At 46.1% G+C, this 25,148-nt stretch overlaps 1 protein-coding gene across 3 annotated transcripts in view; it reads right to left on the minus strand.

Moving 5' to 3' along the window:
* The window catches only part of TRIM2 (tripartite motif containing 2), a 146,472-nt gene that overhangs the window by 60,376 nt on the left and 60,948 nt on the right, over nucleotides 1-25,148 (minus strand). The window contains exon 1 of one of the 3 annotated variants that reach the window (XM_084768912.1): nucleotides 3,717-3,969. The exons of the other annotated variants lie outside the window; for them this stretch is intronic. Within the exon in view, the coding sequence (XP_084625038.1) occupies nucleotides 3,717-3,719 (3 nt within the window). The 5' untranslated portion in view covers nucleotides 3,720-3,969. Of the gene's footprint in view, nucleotides 1-3,716; nucleotides 3,970-25,148 lie in introns of those variants that run through there. 3 annotated transcript variants of the gene reach the window in all.

The raw sequence follows: 25,148 nt of genomic DNA on the forward strand, positions 1-25,148 counted from the left end.
ATAAAATCCGTTTCTCTAATAGATCAAAATCTTCTGATACATTTGCAGAAACGAAGTTATGAACTCATAAATCATAATATGCTACGCCAGGACAGGTGACACCTGGAGCTCACGGCACGAGTGCAGCACAGTGTAGGGAACAGGTGTTTTGGAGGCTAGGGAGATGGCTCAGTCAGCATGGTGTTTGCCAGGCAACCATGAAGACCTGAGTTCCAATGCTTAGAAAAAGGCAGGCATGGCAGCAACGTCTGTCATCCCAGTTCTAGTGGGCAGAGACCGGACTCATTGACAGGCCAGGGTTGCCAAGGTGGGGACCCTGTTTCAAAAATTTAAGGTGGATAAGAACCAAAGAAGACAGTGGCCTTTGGCCTCTACACACACACATGGGCACACAAGTACACAAGTGCATGCACACTGTATCCCCCCAGCAAGTGTCTGGGGTTGTGAGCCTGTTGTCATTCATCTGCACTTGAATTTGCACTGTTACTGATGACTCAGCTAGAAGAAAGAGGGCAGTGTCTTCAACGAAGTGAAAACAGGGTGACCCACTTTCAGTTAAATCAAGTCTGATCCCAGGGGAGCCACTTTTTAAATTAGAATCCAAGATCCCTTTCTTTCCTCTGTGTGTGTGTGTGTGTGTGTGTGTGTGTGTGTGTGTGTATGTGTGTATGTGTGTGTGTGTGTAGGATGACTCTTTAACTTCAGTTGGTCTCCAGGCAAAGGCGTGCCTGAACTCCCCCAAAGCTCTGCTTCTATTGCCAGGGATGGATGTGTGACAGTGACCCTTGGTGTGCTGGCTTTTCCCTATAGAGTTGATTTCTAAGCAGAACTCCTTGAGTCCTCACTCTCTTAAATTTTGCTTGGGGCTTTCATGGTTCCAAAGGGCTGAGTCTGTGTGAGGCATGCTGAGTGGCTCAGCTAATTGACATTTTTACCTTGTGATGCCCTGGGACAAACAAGATGAGTCGGGGGTGGGGGTGGGGGTCTCTTCTCCCTACATCCATCACTGTGCCATGGCTTCCCCAGGCTCCCGCTGGGGACTGCACAAAGCAGCTGGGTAGTCCGCAGCCACAAGGAAGGCAGGGAGCAGCCATGTTGCTAAGGGGTAGGGAGCCCTCCTGGGAACAGAGGAGGGCTGACAAAAAGGGAGAAAAGTATTTCACCTCAGAACTCCCAAAGACACAAGCCTGTGTGACAACAACTCCCTCTGCCCTTGCCTCTGCTTCCTTCAACGGTAAGTTTCAAGGAAAAAAAAAGAATAAAGAGTGATTCACAGAGAAATGGAGGATATCAAAATTAAAGGCCAAACGAGGTAGAGAAATGGCTAGAAAGATTGGCATACAAAAAGCAGCAACATGTGGCTCCTTCCAGCGATGCTCCTTGGATACTTGGCTCCCCACTTCCCTCACTCTCTGTGCTAGTCTAAGGCTCCGAGTTTCAGGCGGAAACCTGATCCACTGAATTCAAACCTGCACAATAGAAACACTCCGAAAACCCTATTAGCCCCATCTGTGAAGCTCTGCGCTCTGACCTGAAGCCTTCCTGTGGTACTTCAGGAACAGATGGCAGGGAAGGGTTTTCTTTTAGAGCCACTGCAGATGTGCTCAAGTTATCACTCTGCTACAACTTAGACATAATATACTCAAAACTTTGAAAAAATAAACCACGTTGCTCTAAGAGTGTTTGTCTGGCAAGCACATGACCCTGTGTTGGATCCTCAACAGGGCACACACATTCATCTTTTTCTGTCTCTGTCTCTGTCTCTCTGTCTCTCTGTCTCTCTCTCTCTCTCTCTCTCTCTCACACACACACACACACAGATACACAGATAATTTGCAGTCTTTTTAAAAACCTAAAGTATTTCTTTCTCTTCTATATGTTTTAGTGTATAAAAACATTTGGTTAGAGCATTAGTCTTATCAGAGAAATAATGAAAAGAGGTTTGGTCCTTACATTTTAAGCTTTGGCAATTTTTAAAAATGCCTTCACATTTAGGGTTTCTATGTATAGTAGGCAGACAAGAAAGTTAAATTTGGAGAAATCAATGTCAGAGGTTATCCAAATGATAGCTATTTTCATTGTTTGAGACAAAGAATACGTGTTTTTATTTTGTTTCACAACTCAGCACCCATTAATCTTTTGTTGTCCCAATCATTAAAAAAATTAAATTATCTTGGGAGTGTGACATTCACGGAGGTGAAAACTTGGACAGACTTGCCTGTCTTTTTTTTTTTTTTTAATGTGTGGGTTAAATATGGTGTCTTCATCAATCTTCAAACAGCACACTCTGTCAGAGAATTTTTTACATTGTCTTGCAGTCTTTGCAATGCAAATCGCTTGTCGTTTGAGGAGAACTCTTTGGAGGCGCAGGAAAGGCTGCTAAGGATGGCTGGAGAGATGGGCACCAGAAGGATTCCCCAAGCCACTGCACCCAGGAAACTTCTCATTGTGTGCCTGCCGACCGGCCCGCCAGTAGCCTGCATTATTTAACACTACACTGGGTCAGAACAGTGCGGAGAAAGCACCTGCCTAAAAATAAGGGAAGTGCTCTGAAAAATCAATTCACACTATGCAAAACAGAATCCAGCCTAGGGAACTGAGCAAACAAATGGTCCTCTTTATAGATTGCAGTGTTAAAACAAAAAACAGAACCGAAACCTCTAACAATTTATACTCATGGAGAATAAAGCTGCTGTAATATAAGCTGAAGAACTGATAGCTTTTTTTTTCTTTTCTTTTCTTTTTTTTTTTTTAATGCCTCATTGGATGCTATGACACAGAACGCATCTTTTCTTCAGACACAAATACTTTCTTTTGGCTCTAGAATTCATTTATCCAGCATTCAATTTTTAGTTGGAAATAAATGGCCTTGCTACTGGCTTTCTTACTGCTGTACAATGAGGATTAATGTCAGGGTGGGGCATTCTTGCAGAGACAGAGAGAGAGGAAAAAAAAAAAAACTCTGACACAAAAATTACCCATGATTCGAGGAAGCAAAACTAAGGGCCAACCCAAGGAATCTCTGTAGTTCTTCCACTGAGCTCCACCCAGATTTGATTGTACTCCCATGGCAGGAAAAATTGTCGAAAGAAATATTTGATGCATGTGTGTTTGCAGCCCTCAATGGCATCTAGAATCCAGGGGGGGAGGGGTCGAGTCATGCATTATGAATGAATGGGTTTCCAGGAGTAACTGAGAGGCAGGGAGCTCAACCCAGGGCTAAGAGCCGGGTGGGGGAAGGGCAGAATCGCACATCCTCCGCCAGGAGGAGACCCTGCAAATTCAATACTTCACCCCTATAGTAAGATGCAGGAAAAGTAATTTTACTTGAAACAAGCCAAGACAACATTAAAATAACGACTGATAAGGATAAAAACCTCAGCCGCTCACAACAGCCCTCTCCCCATACCTGTTAATTTGATGCTTTTGTTTAGGCAAAGAGTGGGTCCTCCCCTGTCTGGTAATTAAAGAGCAAGCAGCGTCTCCGTGAAAGGGAAGCGAAAGCAGGAGCAGTTATCCACCAGCTATAATGTCAAGCAAAGGTAACACCGAGTACCTACCCATTTCTCCAGATCAACGACTAGTCAGAGAGGTAAAGAAAGACACCACCCCCTCGAGGCTATCGCTTGCAGCTCCGCGGCCACCCAAAAGAACAAATGCACATTTCTTCTCAAGTTTGGAAGCACCATGCAAAGAGACTGGTTAAAATTCCCTACCATGCAATGCAGCCATCATCAGAAGCCCAGCATATCTTCTGCTCTAAGTAGTCATGTGCCAGCTCATGAACAGGACAGAGGAAGAGAAAAAAAAAATGGAGGAAATGATAGAAGGCTCAGGAAAGTCGGCAGGAATGTTTCTGGGTCATTGACAAGTAGGAGACCCCCTTCCGTATCCAGACCAATCAATCTTTATCTTACAGGACATCTTTTTCTCAGCGTCTGTTGAAAAGACTGCAGCAAGCCACACTGCAGCAGGGGATTGTGGGATAGGGATGCAGCAGCGAGCTGCAAAGAGATTCGCGGGTGGCTGGCTTTCCCCTCTGAGTCAGCAGTCAGCTGCTCGCGTGCTCCCGGTGCAAGGCCGTCAGGCTCCAACCCTAAATCCCTACTGCAGGATTAACGCCAGGAGGCGTGAGAAGCGAGCATCTCTGGCGGCGCACACAAGACTGGTACCCACCCAAGGATGTTACGAATCAGAAAAAAGCTATGCTGGTCAGATAAACCAGCGTTGAGGCAGGAAGAATAGATTCGGGTATCGATGGAAACTTCACATTTAGAGGCACGCTGTGGGTGGGTGTGACAGCATGCATTTTCAACAGTCAATTGAACTAAAATCTCTTTCTTTGGATGTCGCCGGCGGCTTGAAAGAGGGCAGATTATTTAAAACGCAAAATCAGTTTCACTCCACAGCCTCTTCTACCCACCCCGCCCGATGTATCTCTCCCAAGAAAAGGTCTGAGCAACACAATTCCACTGAAGTCAAATAATACAAAGGACACTTCTCTGGTTTTTATAGTTCTAATCACTTAGGGAGGGGGGAAAAAAGTAGATGGAACATACTGCGATGGGGGAGGGGGGCGGGGAGCCGGGGACCAGACTCTGTTCTGTTTCTGGTGGTGAACTTCTCAGCTAAGGGCTGAGAAACCTGACAAACTTTGCCTTTGCCCATAACTTGATTTCCTACCAAGTCACCGAACGTACTTAAAATGTTAAGAGCACTGAGTGGTCAACACACTGTGCCTATCTAACAGTGCTTAGGCCTCGACTTCAGAATAAAAGCCATGCACATTAGAATGGAATTCCAGAACTGTACTCTCTCCTACAGCAATGCGGGCAGGCTGGTCTTTAACTGTTGGTTTAGGAGTGAGCACTAACAATTCTTCCTTCCACTAATGAGACTGCGTGTTCGATGGATGGCTCTCTTTCTCGCCATGTACTTAAATCCTGCGATGGGCCCTTAAAGGAGCCATGACTCCTGGGGTCAGTGAAGGTTATCTGGGGGGAGCAGTGGGATCGGGAGTTGAGAGTGGGGTGATGTCAACTGCTCTTGGAAATGTAGGGACGTGGGACTTTGGGCATGACATTTTTAGAAGCATTAGTTCTCAGAAACCAGAATTAACACTGTAGGGTTTTATTTGTTTGGCTTTGTTTTAAAGTCAGGGTCTCACTCTGCAGGTCCACCTGCCTCTGCCTCCTGAGTGCTGGGGTTAAAGGTGTGCACTACCACATCCAGCTGAGGTCCACCTCCCCCCCCCCCCGTTTTTTTTTTTTATAATAGCTTCATTGAACTGTAATCCATATTGTATACAATTATCTCACTTAAAGTGTACTTCAATCAGGCATGGTGACTCTCACCTAGAATCCCACTATGCAGAGGGCTGAGGCAGGAGGATTGCCCTGAATTTGATTTTCATAGTGAGTTCCAGGTTAACCAAGGATGCAGAGGGAAACCTTTCTCAAAACAGCCAAAGCGTTACTACTGCTGACAAATAAGGGGAAATACATATTTTAAAGCCCGCCAGCATGTTCACAGACGTGGTCAATGATTACCACAATCAACCACACAGAAGGGCTTTTTTTTTTCCAGCCTCAAAACCAAACCATACCCTGCAGTTTTGGGCTGACGTCACCTACCTTTCCATCCCCTATAATCCTAGACAGTTTCTAATCTACTTTCTGCTTGTGTGGACTCCTACTTGTAGCGGGGAATTCTTGGTCTTATTTCTAGGTTTATAGTTTAAGAAGGTGTGCAAACTCAACCATTCATTTCAATGAGCACTCGCTGACTAGGGTGTTTCACTGGTTAGGCACCAAAGACAGAGAGGGGAGTGTAACAGACTTTTAGCCCTTACACCACAATCAAATACAGACGATGGAGTTTAGCATGCAGGCAGTTATAGAGTTAAAAAGAAAAAGTAAACACCGGACAGCAAGAGGAGTGGCATGACGCAGAACAAGCAAAGGCTGTGGGGACAGCGGGAGAGCAGGACAAACTGGAGTTTTTGTATGCGATGTGTCCCCAAAATGCTCGCGTGTTAAAGACTTGGTTCCCAATACCCTATGGCCTTGAGGAAGTGACTGACTTGTGAGTGCTTTGACTTTTATCGAAGGGTTAACCCCTTGATGGCTTCATAACTTGATGGCATTACTGAGAAAGAGGTGGTGGGAATTGAAGGTGGGCCTCCCCAGGGAGAGGAAGTGCTGGGCACGTCTGAAAAGATGAATCTTGTCCCTCTGTCCTGTGCTCCCACATTCTGCCTGACCTGAGGCGAGAAACTCTGCTCTGCTATGTCCTTACCCAAGGTACTTTGTCTCACCCACAGTGTTGAGGTCAAACAACTGTGGTTTCGAACCTCTAAAACAAACCTTCCCACACTGAAACTGTTTCCCAGATATTTGTCAGCTACAACAGACTGACTAATATAAGGCTCATATTTTATGTCCAGTCTTTTACTTGGACAGGAACACTTACTCTGTAGATATAGCATTCCATATGATAGCCCTACTCTAAATATCCTTGTCACTATGGCTTTGCTACTGTCTGGATGGGGTAGGTGTTAGGAGCTCAGCTGCAACCTGGTAAGTGTATCTAAGGTTGCCACTGGGAAAACGCAGCCTTGTTTTTAGGTCTTAACATTGAGCACAGCTGGTTGGAAGCTGGGGCTTGGATCGTTGGAGAATGTTTCAGCAGGCGACGGCATCTCCCTCTTGACACTCCCAGGCAACAGGTGCAGGGTGGTGGTAGTGGTTGTTGCTGTGTCTCTTCTCTCCTATGGCCAGATGTGGGACTTAGAGCAGAGAACGGGGACTAGGTTTGCAGGTAAGTGGTAGTGTAAGTGACTGGCCTGCACAAGGTGGTGTGTTTGATCTCCACAACAAACAATTAAGGCATGCCAGGCCTTTACTAATTCCTCCCAGCATCCTGTCCCTCCCCCTTGCTTCTATTCAACTGAATCAGAGTTCATTGCCATGAGCCAGTTTGACAACGGTACGCACTCTGTAAATATACAGACAGTGAATAATAATCATAAGACCAAGACATCTGACACCCAATAAGGTCGGTGGGATTGTGGAATCCCATGGCCCAAAATGCATTGATGTTATAGGATATGAAGATTCGTGCAATTCAAGGCACTTGAAATGCAGTCTACCTATCCTTAAGCAAGGCAGTTTCTCCTAGAAAGTTAACTACTTGGGATAATAGGAAAGGCTGTTTATGATCTGGCCACTGCTGTCCTCATCTTTCTGCACCTTCTCTCTTCTTCAACTATAGTCACAATTCCCAAAAATATTCCACCATGTTAAGCTTTTTGTTTATTTTTAAAGAAGTGACCTTTGACCCGGAACTAGAACCAAGCCTTATGGGCTGCTGGGATATGCATCTGTGAAGGGTGCATCTGGCTGTTGGAGGGGAGTCGGTGTAGTACTGACATTTGGTGCTAGGCATAGGGGTACCAAACACCGTTCAATGTATGGCAGAGCCTCACACAAGTACATTTATCATCCAAGTTGTCAACAGCATCCCCTTTGGGAAATAGTCTTCCCTAGGCTCACACACCACTTGCTCTGGCAAGAATACACATCTTCTCCTGCCTCCTTCCCCTACTTAACTCCGACTCACCCCTTCAAAGTCACCACTCACATTAGGGAAGATACCCTGGCTCCTCCTCCAGCTACTAGACGCAAGTTGGTGGGGATCCACTCTTGCTCTGAAACATTCCTGGCTAAAAGTCATGAGATGGTCTATCCTGTACTCCTCACTTCCCAGGCCCCAGTGCAAGGCTTGTCCCATAACAAATACTCAGTAACTGGACAGAGAATGGTGAAATTTTCCTACAAAGCAACAAGTGGCAGAGTGTGATGCAAAGTGAACATTCATCTCCCAACTGGAAAATAGCTGGACCAGAGGCCATTAGGGCAAGGCAATTCTTTACCTCGGATGAGTGACTAGCACTTTGGAACGGGCTTTCATCATAGATTTTCTCCTTGAACTCCAACGTAAACCTCCAAAAGGGTTAAAATTACTATTACTATTATTCTAGTAGAGACTAAAGTTTAGGAAAGTTAAGTGCCAGGCGGAAGGAGTAGCTCCTATTTGGTAGAGTGAACTGTGTGTGCCATGGCGCCCCTAGTGGATAAGCAGGAGCAGGGCGAGCAGGCAGGCAATGCCAGAGTAGAACAGAGCCAGCTGGTTAGGGGGTAAGTGTGTCAGCGACACAATAGAGATAACCAATGAAAAGTGGGCAACCTGAAACCGGAGGGCTTAGCAACTGCTCACAGTAGTCATTACTTCACTTTTCTCATCTTTGCTTTCAAAGAACTCTTGTGCAAAGTCATCGCCCAACTCTTACGAAAGATGAGGGTAAGGAACAACTGTTTTAACCCAAGAACTGACATCAGAACGAAGCTGGTGTTGGTATTACCACTAGATATGCGCCCAGTTCACAAATGACCGTGTGCCAGCTGCTGTGTTAGGCAAAGGAAAATAAATGATAGGGATAGAACTTCTAGAACTCAGCCCTGAGGGGCAGGGCTCCCTGACTCTAGCTCATAGTCATGGGGGTTGGATCCAAGGAGAAGGACAGCTCTTTCCAGCCAGCACAACAGTGGCAGTAACGGGGACCCGGACAGAGCACCCCAATTGAAGACATGTTTGGCTGGAGTCTGCCCAGCACAGAGCACAACAAAATCATTGTTTTCTTTCCTCCAAACCCTGTCTTTCTGTCAGTGTCCTCTGAGTTCATGATACCTTTCCCATGATGACTCATAGTGAACAGACAACAAAAATCGAACCCAGTAATCCTACACAGGACGGAATTTCTGTTGGTCTGGTTGAGGGAACCGAGCTGTTTTCTCTAATGGGCACTTTCGAGCTGCCCCTCTGTAATCACCTAGCATTATGCTGATATCCAGTTCCTCTATAATTTGTGGACTTCATCATCTTATTTTCTTAACTGAAAAGTGTATTTTCCTATCTGGATGTTTATGAATCTTTCCCTTTCCCTAACTTGGGGTCTGTGGCTTGGCAGGCTTGACTATATGTCATCTCCGGAACCTGGGATGTAATTTGTGGAAGCTAGGACACAGGTTCGTTTAGATCAAGTGTTTCCCCATGTACTATGTTTACCTATAACATCCATTCCCCTGAGACTGCAGCGCCAAGGCCCCAGAGACCGGAACAGCCTAAAACAAGAGAAATTTATTCATTCATAGCTCCAGAGGCCAGATGTCGAAAACCAAGGTGTTGACAAGGCCAGGTTCCCAAGGAAGCCTTCAGGGGAGCATTCTTCTAGTCCTGGTACCCACTAGTGTCCTCTGGCTTACAGACGCACTATTCCGGTCTTGTTACATGCTCTAACAGGACTGTCTGTGTGTCTCTGTCCTCAAATGGCATTTTCCTCTCCTTGTCTCTTTTCTCAGAGAAGAAAAGAGGAGAAACCAGTCACACTGGGTCAGGGCCCATTCTATGGTCTCACCATAACTTGACTACACACGTAAAGATTCTATTTCCAAACTAGGTATCAAGGGTTAGGGCCTCACTGAGTTTTGCCTGGGAGGGGCCACGATTCAGCCCGTCATATCGACATTGGGTAAAGGGGGTAACATGAAGCAAAGGCTGATGCACTGATACAGGCTTGCCTGTGAGTCACCTGGGTTCCCCCCACATTCTCCTGTTACAATTCTAGAGTTTACGTTCAACGGGAAGCGTTGTTTGCCTTGTTTGTGTTGAACAGTGGTGGACTTGTGAGTTTGCAACACAGCTAAGAAAACAGACAATTGGTGGGGAAAGGCGGCTGTGAGCTCTGGGCACCAAGGCGACTCTTACCCACCTTGGCTCTCCTCTCTGTATACGGCAGAGTAAGTGAAGACACAACTGCCCTCGCGGCGTGCCTAACCTGCCTGATTCCTTTGTACGACACCGATGATACCAAAGGCAAAAGCAGGCAGCCTAGCCTACTTGGCCAAGTTCCGGGCCAACAAGAGGGTCTGTCTCAAAAAAAAAAAAAAAAAAAGGTGGTGGCATCTGAAGGACAGCTGAGCTTGTTTTCTGGCTTCCACGTGTATCAGCACATGTGCATTAGGAAACATGTACACAGAGTTTATCCATAGCAGTATTAACATGCACCAAGAAAGGCACTTGTTTTGCTAGCCGCATGTACATCATGCTTCTTATTTTAATTGGTAAATTCAAGGTAGGCAAGTCCCTGACTGTTAGTTAGTTCAGTGCTGGAGCCTAGGGCGTTTCTATCTGGTAAGGAAGGACTCTACCACTGACCTCGTGATCCTACCTAGCAACCACGTGGGCGCGGCTGACCTCGCCCAGAGGCACAGCTAGACTGCCGGCAAAAAGCAGTAGGTGGTTGACTAGGTGCGCTGCTACTCCTGCCTGGCTGGGCTCCCTCCTTTCTCTTAAGGATATTTGTTTCATGCGGTCCACACAATAAAGTACATTTATAGCAGCGTAGAGATCTGATCCCTAGAGGGGGTCCCTAGAGGGGATCAGAGAGAACCTGGCGCACGTTCCTCTGTACTAGGCAACTAATCCCACCTCCAGGGCGCTACCATTTAAAAAAAAAAATCACTCTCAGTTTGCAGGTCCAGGAACTTCCTGGTTCTGCGTAGTCACGCCCCCCGTTTCTATGGCAAAAGGTCCCTCCCCCAGGAAGCCAGCCCTGTTTCAGCTAAAGCAGGCAGCCAGGCGCTTAAATAGTAAAGGCTTTGCCTGTAGATTTTCTTCCTTTCCCTCGGTGGGTTGCAAACCTTATTCCTCACAGGGAACTAAAAGCTTTTTTTTTTTTTTTTTAGAACTGATGGAAGTGGCGGTGTTGGGCGTTACCCGCGGCGGTGACACATTCTAAACTATGTGTTACTGGGTTCGCCCTGACTGGACAGACAACCCACAAAGCGTGTACTCTCAGCTGACGCCCTTTCCCAGTCTTCTGGGACTAAAGTCTCAGCTGCTGCAGGCCCATCAGGGTTCCAGAATCTTTGTGGATGCTCCCAATCTTGTGGACTTATGGTTCCTTTCTGCAGGGGACAGGCTTGAGCTTACTGAAGTAGGCGCCTTGTCTGAGGGCTGCCTCTTCCTGCGTGTGGTCAGAGGACAGCATCTTTCTAAGCAGTCTATGGGGCTTCAAGCCTCTCAGTCCCATTCGTCCCTGTGAATCTTAGTGTGAGTGTCAGCAGCGTGTGGCTCTGATTAAGGTATGGCTCAGGTTTGCTTTACAACAGGTCCCCTAATTTGGGGGATGAATTCCAAGATCTATGTGGATGTCTGAAACTGGTTTGCACTGAACCCTAGATGTGTTACATTTCCCCACAAGTACATGCGTATATGTGTAATAACTTTTACTTTGGATGTATATTTTAATTAGAAATTGAGAGCAGCAAGAAGTTGACAATTAAAATAGAAAACAGTAAACAATAGACTATAATCAAGTTATGTGGATGTGTTGTCTCTTAAGATAACTTTTTACCTTTTACTTAAAGGATGCACTTTAGCTTCTCTGGTACATCTAAAATAACATCAGCAGAGCTTCTTCACTTGGGGACTTTATTAAGCTAAATAAAATATACTTCATCACAAACACCACTGGATGGACTAACCAAGGGGCTGTCAGCCAACAGGTGGGTGGCCTATACAACATGACTATGCTAAACAGTGGGCTCATTCTGAGTGGGTCATCATGCCTGTCAGAGTGTCATACAATCTCACGCCTCCGTTCCTCCATTTTCTAAGCAATATAAGAGCATGAGGACTAATCTTGGTTGACAACTTGAAATGCCTGGGAGGAAGAAACGGCAACTAAGAAATTGTCTCCATCAGATTGGCCTGGGAACATATCTGTTGGGGGGTGGTTCTTGATTGCTAATTGATGTAGGAGAGCCCAGTCGACTGTGGACAGTGGCATCCCAATGAGTCTAAGCTATATAGGAAAGATAGCCCAGCAAGCTAGAGGGAGCAAACCAGCAAGCCGGCACTAAGCCCATATGCACATAAGCTAGTATCATTATTGAAGCCCCTAGCAGATTTATGAATTCATTCAGGAACATGTACTTCAGGAGCTGGTTGTACGTAAGACTCAATAAACTTTTGGTTATTGGATGTAATAATAAATTAAAGCAGAGTATTCGGCATAACTCATAATCCCAGCTCTCAGAAGGCTGAGGCAGGGGGATGAGAGTACCAGTGAACATGATTTCCAGACCAGCCTGGGATATGTAGGGAGGCCTCATCAAACAATAAGATAAGCCACAGCAGCAAAGACTAATACATAACTCCCCAGTTACATTTGAACTTCATTAAAATGCATCGATTGAGAGTGGACAGACTCGTGCAGAAGGGACCTCTAGGCACACTTTGCGGGTCCAGGCTGGCCTCACCATCCACTCCTTCTTCCTTCACACTTTGCTCTCTCCACCTGGCTTCTCTGTGGATCTCGAAGGCCCCTCATATAGACTCTCAGTACCAGGGAGAGCGTTTCTATTCACAGCCACTGTTTCAATTTTTAGAGAAAGCCTGGCCCCAGCATCTCTCCCTTCCAGCCAGCAGACTTCCTGGAAAGACTGGAAGAGACAGGTTGCCTTTTGGTCTCTTTCCAGAGTTAAAGCTACGCCTTTTGATGTCAGCCATAGGTTTCGGACATGGAGCCCTCCGGATTGGTTTCTTTATCTTTTTATGAATGGACACACTGCAGCAAAGGCTGACCTACCTAGTGCCCTGAAAGATTAGAAGTGTGTCTGGGCCTGGTGCCAGGAGGCTACAGTACCACTGGAGGGGAGGGCACAGGGGCTGGAGAATGGAACAGCTGGGTCACAGCAGAAGGAATGAGTATAACACTTTGCTTGGACCAGCCAGTAGGTGTCTTGCTGGGCTCTTGAGTCCTGGGGCCATGCTACTGAGACCTCATGGCCAGTGCAGAGGTACCCCAACCCTTCCTTAATGTCTTTCTACCTTTTAGTTGCTGTTTGTTCTCCTGGGTTTTGTGTGTGTGTGTGTGTGTGTGTGTGTGTGTGTGTGTGTGTGTGTGTGACACACACCCTGTCCTCTTCCCTACTCTTTACCAACTTTACCAACTTCATTCAACAAACCTTATTTAGTGTCCGTAATGTGCAGGGCCTGGCGGCCACACAATGGTCACTTATCACAGAGGATTTTAGTACTTTCATGAGAGATCAGTATAAAGTCCTCAGTAAATAATAAAAATAATAAAGATAAGTCAAATCTCAAACAATATTTATCTGCATTCTCTACCTCAGACCTGTAAGAATAAATGCATGCTGCCCTAGCTGGCGGGGACAGTTTCTGTGCTGGCTAAGAATTTGGGTTCTAGACTCAGACAGATGTGCAAACCTCAACTCCGACACTGACAAGCAGTGTGTGGGCCAAATGATTTAATCTCTCTGGCCTTTGTCTCTAAAATGATAAGTCAAAGGAGATGTACTTTAAGGCTGGGGTCGACAGAGTCCTTCCCTGGCAGGGGGAGTGCCAGAGAACTGCAGAGACACAGAGAGATTGCATACAGTGAGAATTAAGTAAAATAATGCCTAAGTAATGGTTAGCCCAGTGCCTAGTACCTGACAAGGCTCAAAAATATCACATTTACTGCTGCTTCACCTTCTGAAGCCTAGGAATCAGGCACACATTTCCTCAACAGAGCCAGATAGTAAACACTTCAGACTTTGTGGACCACCACAGCCTCCGAGCAGTTGCCCACTGGCCTCAGCTGAGAGACAGCCATAGAAACGGGCAAGCAAGTTAGCATAGCTATGCGCCAACAAAACTCATTTTCTGAACACAGAAAGCTGAAAATTCATCCAACTATCGCATCACAAAATGTTTTATATCTTGGATTTTTTTTTTCCAAAATCATTTGACAGTCAACATAAAAGCCATCCCCAAGTGCACAGACTGTGTAGAAGTAGGCCAGGAGCCAGGCGTTGGCCCACTGGCTAATTTGCCTACCTCTGCTTGAGCCTGGTGAAATAGTGGACACACACTTTTGTGGATTTTGCTTCACAGGAAAATCCAACTGGGGGTGGGGGGTCTTCAGTATGCCTGAGCCAGTGTCTAGATGCTAAGATGCAAGCCAGGCTGACTAAGAGTTATAACCCAAGCCAACGGCTGCACAAACCTCACACATAAAAGTAAAGCCTACACTTGACTCGTGCACAAGCCAAGACAACAATACTTTCCATTCACCAGTCAGCAAGATAAGACATGGAAAAGGCATCCTGGGCTTTGCAGATGTCGGCATGCTGCCCTTAACAGAGGCAGGGATCTGCTTATGGGCACACTCTTGTTTCTTGGTGCTGTGAGCTGCTGGACTGAGGGTCACAGGCTTGCTAGATTTGATAAGCAAGGGCAGAAGAAGGCAGAATGCATGTTTAGTGAAGAGACCCGGGGAGTGCAAAGGAGGGTAGGAAGAACCTACTAGAAAGAGGCAAGCCTATCAATGTGGAAATCACATCACAAATGTAAAGTAGGGTGATCAGTCACTGACCCCACATCCCACCTCGGTTTACCTTGTGATGTCAAAACTGGTGTTTCACAGAGACAACTGTGGTTTTCCTGGAGGAGGGGCTGCACTAAATCCGTAGGTCTGAGAATGACATCCAGCACAGAGGGCTGTTTGAGGGCTCTGTTTGCCTGGATAGGCTCCTCTCTATCTAAGGACAAAAGCTGGAAGCAGACAACTCTATGTGCCAGAGCGGATTGGATTCATGGATGGGCTTTATGAAAAAGGCTTTCTCAGTTCCTCCGGCTCATGGAAAGCAACTTATTATTATTATTATTATTATTATCATCATCATCATCATCATCATCATCATCATCATTAATTAATTAATGGCAAAGTTGCTGGATTAGGTTAGTCATTTTGTTCCTGGAGAAGGAATTTACAGCCTGTAAAGAAACTTGATATAAACTTCAAACTGAAAATCTTCTTAGAGTTCAGAAGAAAGGAAAGCAAAGTGTTCTATTTCTATCCACAGGCATTTAAGGGAGACAGGGAAAAGACAGGGCAAGAAGGGATGTCCATTGCTTGGGTAGGTACCTGAATGGTCACAGCGAACTCATTTGCGACGTGATTTCTAGTGGGCTCCTTGAGAGAGGAGAAAGGAATGGAGCCAGGTAGGTCAGGGTATACCCCAGAGCACTCAAAGCTCCTTCTCTGCCCATTGAGAAATACGTGGGCATGGACATACGAAAGGTGGTGTGGTGGTCAGGAGGAAGAAGAGAGGATGGAAAAAATCAACAGAAAATATTGTGTATACTATATTTTTAACGATTTTATTTATAGCGCTTTGCCTATATGTGTATCTTGAAACCACATGCATGCAGTGACCATGGAGGCCACAGTGGAGGGGTGTCAGATCCTTCAGAACTGGAATTACAGGAAGTTAACTACCTTGTGGACCTGGGAACCAAATACCTACCCTCTGGAAGAGCAGCAAGTACTCTCAGTGGCTGACTGGTCTTTCCAGGACAGCGAGCAAGCAAGCAAGCAAGCAAGCAAACATTTAAAAGCACAAGTCTGAGGTCACAAAACCTGACAGTTTCTTTTCTCTTTGCCTTCCTACAAAAAGTGGCATTCACACCTTTTAAAGGGAGGAGGTCGACTTCCCTGACACAGATTTTAAGGCTTGGACCAAACAGCCTGGATCAAGGGCATAAACTCCATCGGCTTCTGTGTGGACCTAGTGGTTTAAGCCTTGGTCCCCAGTCTGCAGCACTACTGGGAGCTGGAGAGCCTTTAAGAGGCGTGGTCTACTCGGAGGTCTTCTGGTCACAGGGGATGTGCTGTCCAAAGAAACTGTGGGGCCCCAAGTCTATTCTCTTCCTCTGTGCTACCATGCACTTCCCGATGTGATGTACAGCCACCCTGTCTGGAGCAGCCCCTCCCCCGCCCCATCGGTTTCAAGTCCGATGTGGTTATGCTGAGAGGGAGCTCAGGGGCTCCACTCCAGTCCCAGGCCTGGTTCCGAGTCCCCTTCCTTCCTTAGCAGGCAAGGCCTCCTTTCCAACAATGGGAACAAAGCAAGTGTAAAACTCAAGTTTCATAGAATCAGAGCAGAAAGGACCTTAGAGATGGTGTCGTCTAATCATTTGAGCGTCACAAAGAACCTTCTCCCAACAACAGCGCAATACCTAAGTAACATGTGAGAGTCTGGTTCCATCCCAGCACAGAAAGAGATAGGGGCAGGGGAAAAAAAAAAAGGTGCTCCAAAACACCACTTACCCATCACTCCTCACCCCCACCCTCCTGCCCAGCACCCCCACATCTCTTTAGAATGGCAGGATATCTGGGCATAAAGCCAGTTTAAGCTTCACTGTACAGGTCTGAGGGGACATTGTGACTCTCTCATGCTATACAACTAAGTAGCAAAGGCCTTCAGAGAACTAACACATACCAGCCTGCCGTTCATGCGTCAACTTGTCCCACCAAGACTAGGGCCTTGGAGGCCTTTGCAGGCTTGCTCAGCTCTCATAAAACTCGCTCCATAGAGAATGTTCCACAACAGAGATTTAGCAATATGAGAAGCCAGGCGTCTTGCTAAGTGAGACTAGGAAACTATGTTGAAGAACAGAAAAACGGCTCTCACCCCACAGCTGGCCTCCAGAGGAATTAACGGCTCACGGTTTGTGAATATATACACCCCGGTCAAACAGCAGGGGTTCCCAAGATAGCAGAGAAACCGGAACACTCACTGCACAAAGGATTGTGGTACTCAAAGGTCAAAGATTCGGCCAGCCTTTCGGGGGCAAAGGGCAGGGAAAAAAATAAACCACGACATCCTGTTAGAAGGGGATTCACAGAGAAGGCAAACTCCCGGGAATAGCAAAGAAGCACAAGCCAGCACTAACACAAACATGGGCACGTGTGTGTGCATGTGTGAGTGCGTGCGTGCGTTTGAGTAGGGGGGCTTATGTCAGCAGGCCTTCTTACTGCTGAAGCTTTTAATGCAGGATGAACAGGTTAAAGTGATAAACACAGAGTGATGGTTGGCATCATTTTATCAGCCATCTGGTTCTGATTGGGCTTTAGTGTTATCCCCTTTGGGGTCAGGGTGGGGGGTTAGAGGGGTAAGGGGTGGGAGGTGGGAGGGTAGGGTGGGAGCAATTGAAGTCAAGACCTTGGTTTGAGCTTTACCACTAAGCTACAGCTCAGCCGTCCATTCTACTTGTTTGTTTTTAAATACTCTTTTTAAATTTTTGTGTATATGGTGTGTGCATGTTCACATATGTGAGTGTGTGTGTGTGTGTGTGTGTGTGAGAGAGAGAGAGAGAGAGAGAGAGAGAGAGAGAGGGAGGGAGGGAGAGAGACAATTCCGCCTGAATGAGTTTATTTGTACCACATGTGCATGCCTAGTGCCTGCAGAGGTCAGAAGAAGGCATTGGCTCCCTTTTCCCTGGACCTGGAGCTATAAATGGTTGTGAGCCACAGTGTGGATGCTGGGAAACAAATCCAGGTCCCCGACGAGAGCGGCAAGTGCTCTTAACTGCGGAGCCATCTCTCCAGTCCTTTGGAGACACGGCTTCACTAAATAACTCTGGCTGGCCTGGAACTTACTGTATAGACTAGATTTGTTTTTCAAGTTATAGAGATCCATGTGCCTCTGCCTCAAGTGCTGGGATTAAAGGCATGTGCCTCCTCCGTGCCTGGTTTCTACCTTAGTTTTTGAGACAGGGTTCCCCTGAACCTAGTGTCACTTTGTTAGTTCAAATGGTTGGCCAGTGACCCCCAGGGGTCCTCCTGTCCCCATTTTTACAGAACTAGAATACATGTCCACAACAGCACACCTGGCTTTTTAAGTGGGTGCTGGGGATCAGAGCATAGGTTATTGGCTGGCTTGGCAAGCACATGACAAAGTTATTTTCTAAGCCCCACTTCATTCTTTCTTTAAAAACTATTAATATATGTTTATTTGCATGTAAAAATAGGAGAACCTGGCCTTCATCTCAACTTTCCCATAAAACTTACTAATTATAAAAGGAGAGTCTAGTTTTAGTTGCTATTTCAGGGCCAGCATTTCTCCAGTACCAGTCTAGAGTCTCCAGCCAGCCTGCCTGAGGCCCCGAGACTCTAAGACCGTTTACACACTCTCACCTCTGTCGGGCTTTTTAGGAGCAAACAGACCCATGACCTTGAGACCAACCTCTGAGCTCTTAAGTCTAAAACAGGATGCTGCCATTCTTTGGGTCACAGCAAAACTGAGGGGTCTCTATGGGGGACTGAGCAGCTCCTGGTGTGAGGTTCCCATCCTTGCATGGACGCCTCCTTCCTGAAGCCATGCTGACCATCTTACCCTAAGTGAGACCTATGTAGGCCACACCATACCATTTGAATCCTTCGTGACAGTTGTCATAGATTGTAATGACCAATTTGCTTGGTAGGAGCAATCGCCCTTACCAACCTGTAACTCCATGGCTGCAGGATCACTCTCCATGGATGATACACTGCCCAGAAGAACATAGCCCCGTGGACCAGATTCCTACATGAGGCACTTCTGGGCATGGTGGCACATGCCTTTAATCTCAGCACTCAGGAGGCAGAGGCAGTCAGATCGGATCGCTGTGAATTCGAGGCCAGCTTGGTCTACAAAGTGACTCTAGGACAGCCAAGGCTACACAGAGAAACCCTGTCTTGAAAAACAAACAAAAAAAGAAAAAAGAAAAAGAAAGAAAGAAAGAAAGAAAAAAAGAAGAAAAAGAAAAAGCCAGATGATCCAGTTGCCTGTCTGCTAAAGATCCCTTTGAGTTGTCTGTTGGGAATATAGCATCAGCAAGCCATGAGGACAGCCCAACTTCCTTAAGAGGGACACATACTCCATGGGGGACAGTCTCCACACTGCTTACAAAAAAAATTTTTTTTTTCATCTATGTGACAGTTGATGCTCAGTTTCAACTTGGCTGGAGTTAGGATCACCATGGAAACATCTTTGGATGGGTCTGTTGGAGTGTTTCCAGAAGAGTCTAAACCACGGGTTGGGCCCTGGTCTGAGTAAAAAGGACAGAGAGAGAGAGTTGAGCACCAGAACTCCTCTCTCTCTGCTTCCTGACTGCAGATGTAATGCAACCAGCAAGCTCTTCTCCTGCCACTGGGCCTTTCCGCTGTGAGCCAAAAGTAAACCCTTTGCTCCTTAGGTTGCTTGGGTCAAATTTTTTTGTCATAGCAACAAGGAAAATAGTGTGATTTTTGGGTACAAGTAAACACAGGAAGTAATGAAAAATCAGCACCACTTGGCCATTTTTCCAATTGCTGGAGAGAGAACCCGGGGATACAGCTCAGGCCAGGGCTCTGCCTCGGCTGCATCCCGAGTCTTGCCTTTCATTATTCCTGCTTTTTACATGGTCTGACCTAGTGAGCTCTAGGAAACTGTAGGGTCCTAGGAGAATAGGCAGAAACTGGCTGACGATAGGGGAGGCGGCAGAAGTTCACCGTGTCCTCCTAGAGGCCGCTCACAGTGCTCTGGTTCACACAGGCACACTAAGGGCCATGGGATAGCTCAGTGTAGAATGATTGCCTCATATGAGAAAGGCTCAAAGTAAGCGCCATCCCCCACACCACAGTAACAGTCAATCCACTAAACATTACTGGAGACTTATCTTTGAAGGAGAAGATGACTACTATCTATACAACGATGTAGATTTTACTCTCCTGCAAAATCCTTTCAGAGGATAGTTCACACTACTCTGTTAAAAAAAAAATCAAACCTGGGCCCAAAATCGATATAGAAAACAAAATATGACCAAATAAGATGCATCTTGTTATTTTTAGTGCCAGCCCTTAAATATTTCTGGTAATACCAAAGGGAAAATACTTTCAAAATTAGCCCAGCTGTTTTTACACACAACTCAGCAGCAGCGACCTTTTGTATATAACCCAACAAGACATCATAGGTGTGATAGTCAGCTTTCATTTAGGGACCTGATGTACAGGACACAGAAAGTGAGAGTACTGCCGGGCATAAGTCTGAAGCAATTTCATCAAAGTCAATTATTTTCTATCCGGAGGAAATGAGCACCAACTCATCCAACCCTAGTTCCCGCCCCCCCACGGGCTCCATCTCCAAATGCCATGGCAGTAGCGGGGAGGGAGCTTCAACAGATGGGTTTGGGGAAAGCACGGTTTAGTCCATAACGATCCTTTATGTTTTGGTACAAGAGGGACTATTGCTGGGGCTGGAGAGATGGCTCAGTGGTTAAGAGCACTGCCTGCTTTTCCAAAGGACCCGGGGTCAATTCCCAGCACCCACATGGCAGCTCACAACTGTCTGGAATGCCAAGATCTGACACCCTCACATCAATGCACCAATTAAATAAAATATTGAGAGAGAGAGAGAGAGAGAGAGAGAGAGAGAGAGAGAGAGAGAGAGAGAGAGAGACTATTGCTTCTGCCACTGGGACCTCGAATCCTCACGGTGACTAAGGCACCCCAACCGCTCCAGACCATGGCCACTGAGACCCCCGTGACCCACGCTCAGGGTATGTAGGCTCAGAAGTGCCACCACATGTGACTGGATCCAGAGTCACTGCATTTGCTGGCTGTAGGCTTTCCCACCACGGCTTTAGGATCCAAAAGGACTCACTCTAGGCCCCCAGAGTCCTGAGCTATTTCACCTCTCTTCTCTTTTGAAACTTTAACGTCATTTAAGAAAACGATTTTTACTGCTGGGCGGTGGTGGCGCACGCCTTTAACCCCAGCACTCGGGAGGCAGAGGCAGGCAGAGCTCTGAGTTCGAGGCCAGCCTGGTCTACAGAGCAAGTTCTGGGACAGCCAAGGTTACACTGAGAAGCCCTGTCTCAAAAACCAGCAAAACATGTTTCATTTCTCTACATGTATGTATGTGTGTGTGTGTGTGTGTGTGTGTGTGTGTGTGTGCGCGCGCGCGCGCGCCTGTGTGAGTGTGAGTGCCATGTGCATGCAGGCTTCTGCAGAATTCAGGAGAACTGGAGCTACACGTCATTATGAGCCACCGTCGTGGGTGATGAGAACCAAACTGTGGTCCTCTGCTAGAACAGTAAACACTCTTAACCACAGAGCCATCTTTCTCGCCGTGAAGCTTTATGTCTTTTACATTATTTCCCCTCTGTGCAGAACACAGCCCTCCTCTCCTGTTCTTCCAAAAATTTCACTCGGTGTCATTACCATTCCAAAAACTCCCCTGACAGAAGGAAGATCTGCATGCTTCCCTTTCAATTAGCAGAAACGCTGGCACATACTGTTATAGCCGCTACCGCACTCTTCAGTAATTTTTTTTCAGGTATCTAGTAGAGAGTGAACTCCTAGTTCCAGATATACTAATTCAGGTAGTAAGCGCTCAATAAGCATCAATTATTTGTCCTACGACGCCATGTAGAGAGAAAGGGAAATGGGATTGTTGAGTGACTACTAGATATACCAACTTCTATGCTAAATATCCTTATTTTATTCTCAAGGCAACTTTGTAAGATCGGAATAAACCCTCTCTCTCTCGTGTGCACTCTCACTCTTGCTCTTACTCTCACCCTTGCTCTCAGGATATCATTATATAGCCCTGGCTGGCCTGGAATTCCATACATAGACCAGGCTGGCCTTGAACTCACAGAGACCCGCTTGTCTCTGCCTTTAAGAGCTGGAATTAAAGGCATGTGCCACCATGTTGTTATGCATCACTAAATGATGAAGATAGTTCAGAAAGATGAATCCCCAGTTGATTTCATGGCTGCACTACCGCAGAATAAACCTGCAGACACCCCAAGAGTATATGTGACTATGCACCTTGCCTCTGCGGGACAGAAATATATATATGGCATTGCTTATTGTCCCTAGGGTCATAATAAATAAAACCACATTAGACTAAACCAGGCATGAGAGAAATGATGGAATGAAAAGGGCCCCGCTCACATGTTGTTTTGTAGTAATCTTTCTTTTTTCTAAGTAGGGGGAATGGAGGCTGGGGAGACGCCTCAGTCAGTAAAAAGTCTATTGTGCTAGTAAATGGGTGGGTGGGTGGGGGAGCTCCTGGTTCAATGTGAGATTTTGCCTCTACCGAGGAAGATGCCTGATGTTGTCCTCAGGCCTCTGCATGTACATGTACCCACACATGCATGTACACATACACGTGCATCAAGTAAATAAGTAGAGGGTTATTTTAAAATAACAATAAGAGTATAGTATAGTAAAAACATAAAGCTCTCGTCCTGTCAAGTCCTCTGTGTTGTGCGTAGCTGTGTGCTGTAAGCTCATGAAATTGACAGGGCAGTGGCTTTGTGTACACAGCATCTCGGCACACGTAGGAACTGTGCATTGCACATCATGATGACTTCAGCACCACTAGGCTCGGCTCCATCACAATCCTATGAGACACCACTGCACGGGTGACTCAGTGCTGACCAAAATTTCACTACATGGCACATGACTGTGTACATATGAATAAAAATTGAGACTGAAGAACCACTTTATCAGAAGTAAGAGAATAGTCCCAAACTGTTGAGTGACATGCCAGGTCTATTTTGGATGAATGGTACTTTCAGGGTTTAAGTTAACTCTAAAGTTATATATGAGTGTATATATGGCTGAAATTGAGCCACTTAGCACAGTTTGTAGATACCAAAACATATGAAAGTCCTCAAACGTGCTTTCAGCAGCAAGACCACCTCAGTGTTATTAGCAGCATGGCCTATGTGGTGCACTTTACCCATTTGGATTCAGTTGTTTGTGATGGGGGGGGGCTCTACCAACACCTCCACTCTGTTTTTAGTAGCTCTTACTGCTGGGCCGTTGCCCATTGGTCCACCCTGTCTGTAGTCAGTGGCTTGTGATGTAGGGGCTCTACTGATGGGTCCTTTACAGATGGTGGCTGGAACATCGCTTCTCATATGGTTCCTTCTTGCAAATATTCTCCATCTGTGTTGTGGCATGATAATTTTTTTTAGTTGTGAGAAATTTTTCTTTAAAAATGATTCCATTGGCCACATATGCAGTCTCCTACTGTTCTGAGTTGAGATCACCCACAAAAGATACTAGCATATGGCCTTTGGTCACCACCAATGCATTCGGCATGTCCTTGCTGACACCAGTAAGGGCATATGTGATCTTTCACAATTCATTACCTTTCTCTTTGTTGGACTCTGTTTGAGTCCATGTTGGGAAATATGCTCTGTAGGCCATGGAACAGCCATGGGAACATGTGAGTGGCTGGGAACTGGCAAACCGTCTGCCAACCTGTGATAACTGAGTAGCTTGCCAACTTGGTTCTGAGTGCTGCTTGGCATAGACACTTTCACAAATGGTACGTCTACCAGCTCCTCTAGGTGAGTGGTTCTCAACTTGTGGGTCATGACCCCTTTTGGGGTGGAACAGCCCTTTTAGAGGGGTCACCTGAGATACTACATTACGATTCAAAACAGTAGCAAAATTACAGTTATGAATTAGCAACAAAAATAATTTTATGGTTTGGGGTCACACACATGAGGAACTGTATTAAGGGTCTCAGCATCAGAAAGGTTGAGAACCTCTATTCTAGGCTCATCTTTCCTCAAGGAGTCAATGGACAGAAGAAATAAATAAGAAAGTTCAAATTCTGGGGCCCCTGTTTCTTAAAGGAAACTGACTCCATTTTGTGAGACTTAAAGGAACTGAGCTTTGCTCCCTCTGGAACCAGCACTGGCCACTGTCACTCTCCTCACTGTGACAGGTCATCCAACATGTACTCTGGATGGAGAGAAGCCTTCGGGTCATTGGAAAAGTTGCTTGTTGCAGAGGAGGTAATGCTAGGTTCCAATAAATTGTCAGGACGCCATGCTGGTATGGCACGGCAACATACGTATGTATACAGCAGCTCATCAATGTGTCTGAATATTGACACTTTGACATTTCGTATACTTTGATTCTTAATTTTGTTTTATCAGTGTGTATACCCCAAAGTAGCAAGAATCAGGCTTAAGGCATACTTATTACTTCAGAAAGAAACAAATCAATCAATTAATCCAAGCTATTTACCAAAGGCCTTAGCATCATCTGGTTATAACATGATACCACTGAAGAGCTGGGTGAGGAGTCTTTAAGAGGCAAAGGGCAATTTAAACTCCATTCTCTCATACTCTAAGCCTCCTAAGTTAAATCAATCAGTGGAAATGAGAGACCCAGGTTGACTCCTCCAGCACTTATGAGAAGCGACAAACAACTAATGTCCTAGCAGTTTTGGGTTTACTGGGATGTTTAAGACATAATCTTTGGCCTCTAAGTACCTGCCAAGGAAAACAAACACATGAAGGCATTGCTGGAACTCTTCTGTAAGAGAGAAGCCAGGAGCAGGTTGCAAAGGAAAACTAAAGGTACCTGTTTCTGTTGGTTACACAATTGGTGAGAAGGAGGTCTGGAATTCGTAGGCGGTGACATCTGAGAGGCCTTCCAAGGGTTGGGAGACAAGCAGAAACCACAGGGTGAAAAGTCAACAGTTAAAGGTGCTGGGTGTTTCCAAACAGTCAGACCCAGCATCGCTGAGCACCAGAGAATGAAGGAGGGACACTGTCAGGGTCAACAGTCTATTCGTCTATGATATTAGGCACACAATGGCGACAAGTAGAACAAAGGGCCAGAACACTAAATGGCCAGCCATCAATGGGATGAATTTCCTGAAGGAGGCAGGCACAGACACCAACCAGGAAGCTATTACACCAGTCAGCTCTTTCATGCATGCAGCACTGTGGCTTGACAGTCTCCACTAATACTCCTGTTGAAATTTAATTCCCATTGTGAGGTACAGGCAGGCTCTGTAAGAGGTGAGTAATCCACCCTAGATTGATGGGTTAGGGGACTACTGGGTTATATCACGAGTGGCTTTGCTATAAAGTGAGCTTTCTAGCTTCTTTTTTGTTTTACTATGTGACACCTAGCACTGTCTTGGGACTCAGCAGAGTCCTAACCAGTGTCAATGTGCTCAGTAGTCTGGGTCCTTTGACCTTGGACTTCCCAGCTTCCCTAACTATACAAAATACATTTCTTTTCTTATTCTCCAGTCTGTGGAATTGTCTTACATCAACAGTAAACAGACCAAGATACGCATCCTCAGGTCAGCATCTTGTATGCATTCTATGTGCCGGGTACCTGCATATTTGAGGGAGCTCTCGTGGCTGTGGTGAGTAGCACATAGAGCTCTCAG

The sequence above is a fragment of the Acomys minous genome (assembly GCF_964271855.1).
Source record: "Acomys minous genome assembly, chromosome: 19".
Classification (NCBI taxonomy): Eukaryota; Metazoa; Chordata; class Mammalia; order Rodentia; family Muridae; genus Acomys; species Acomys minous.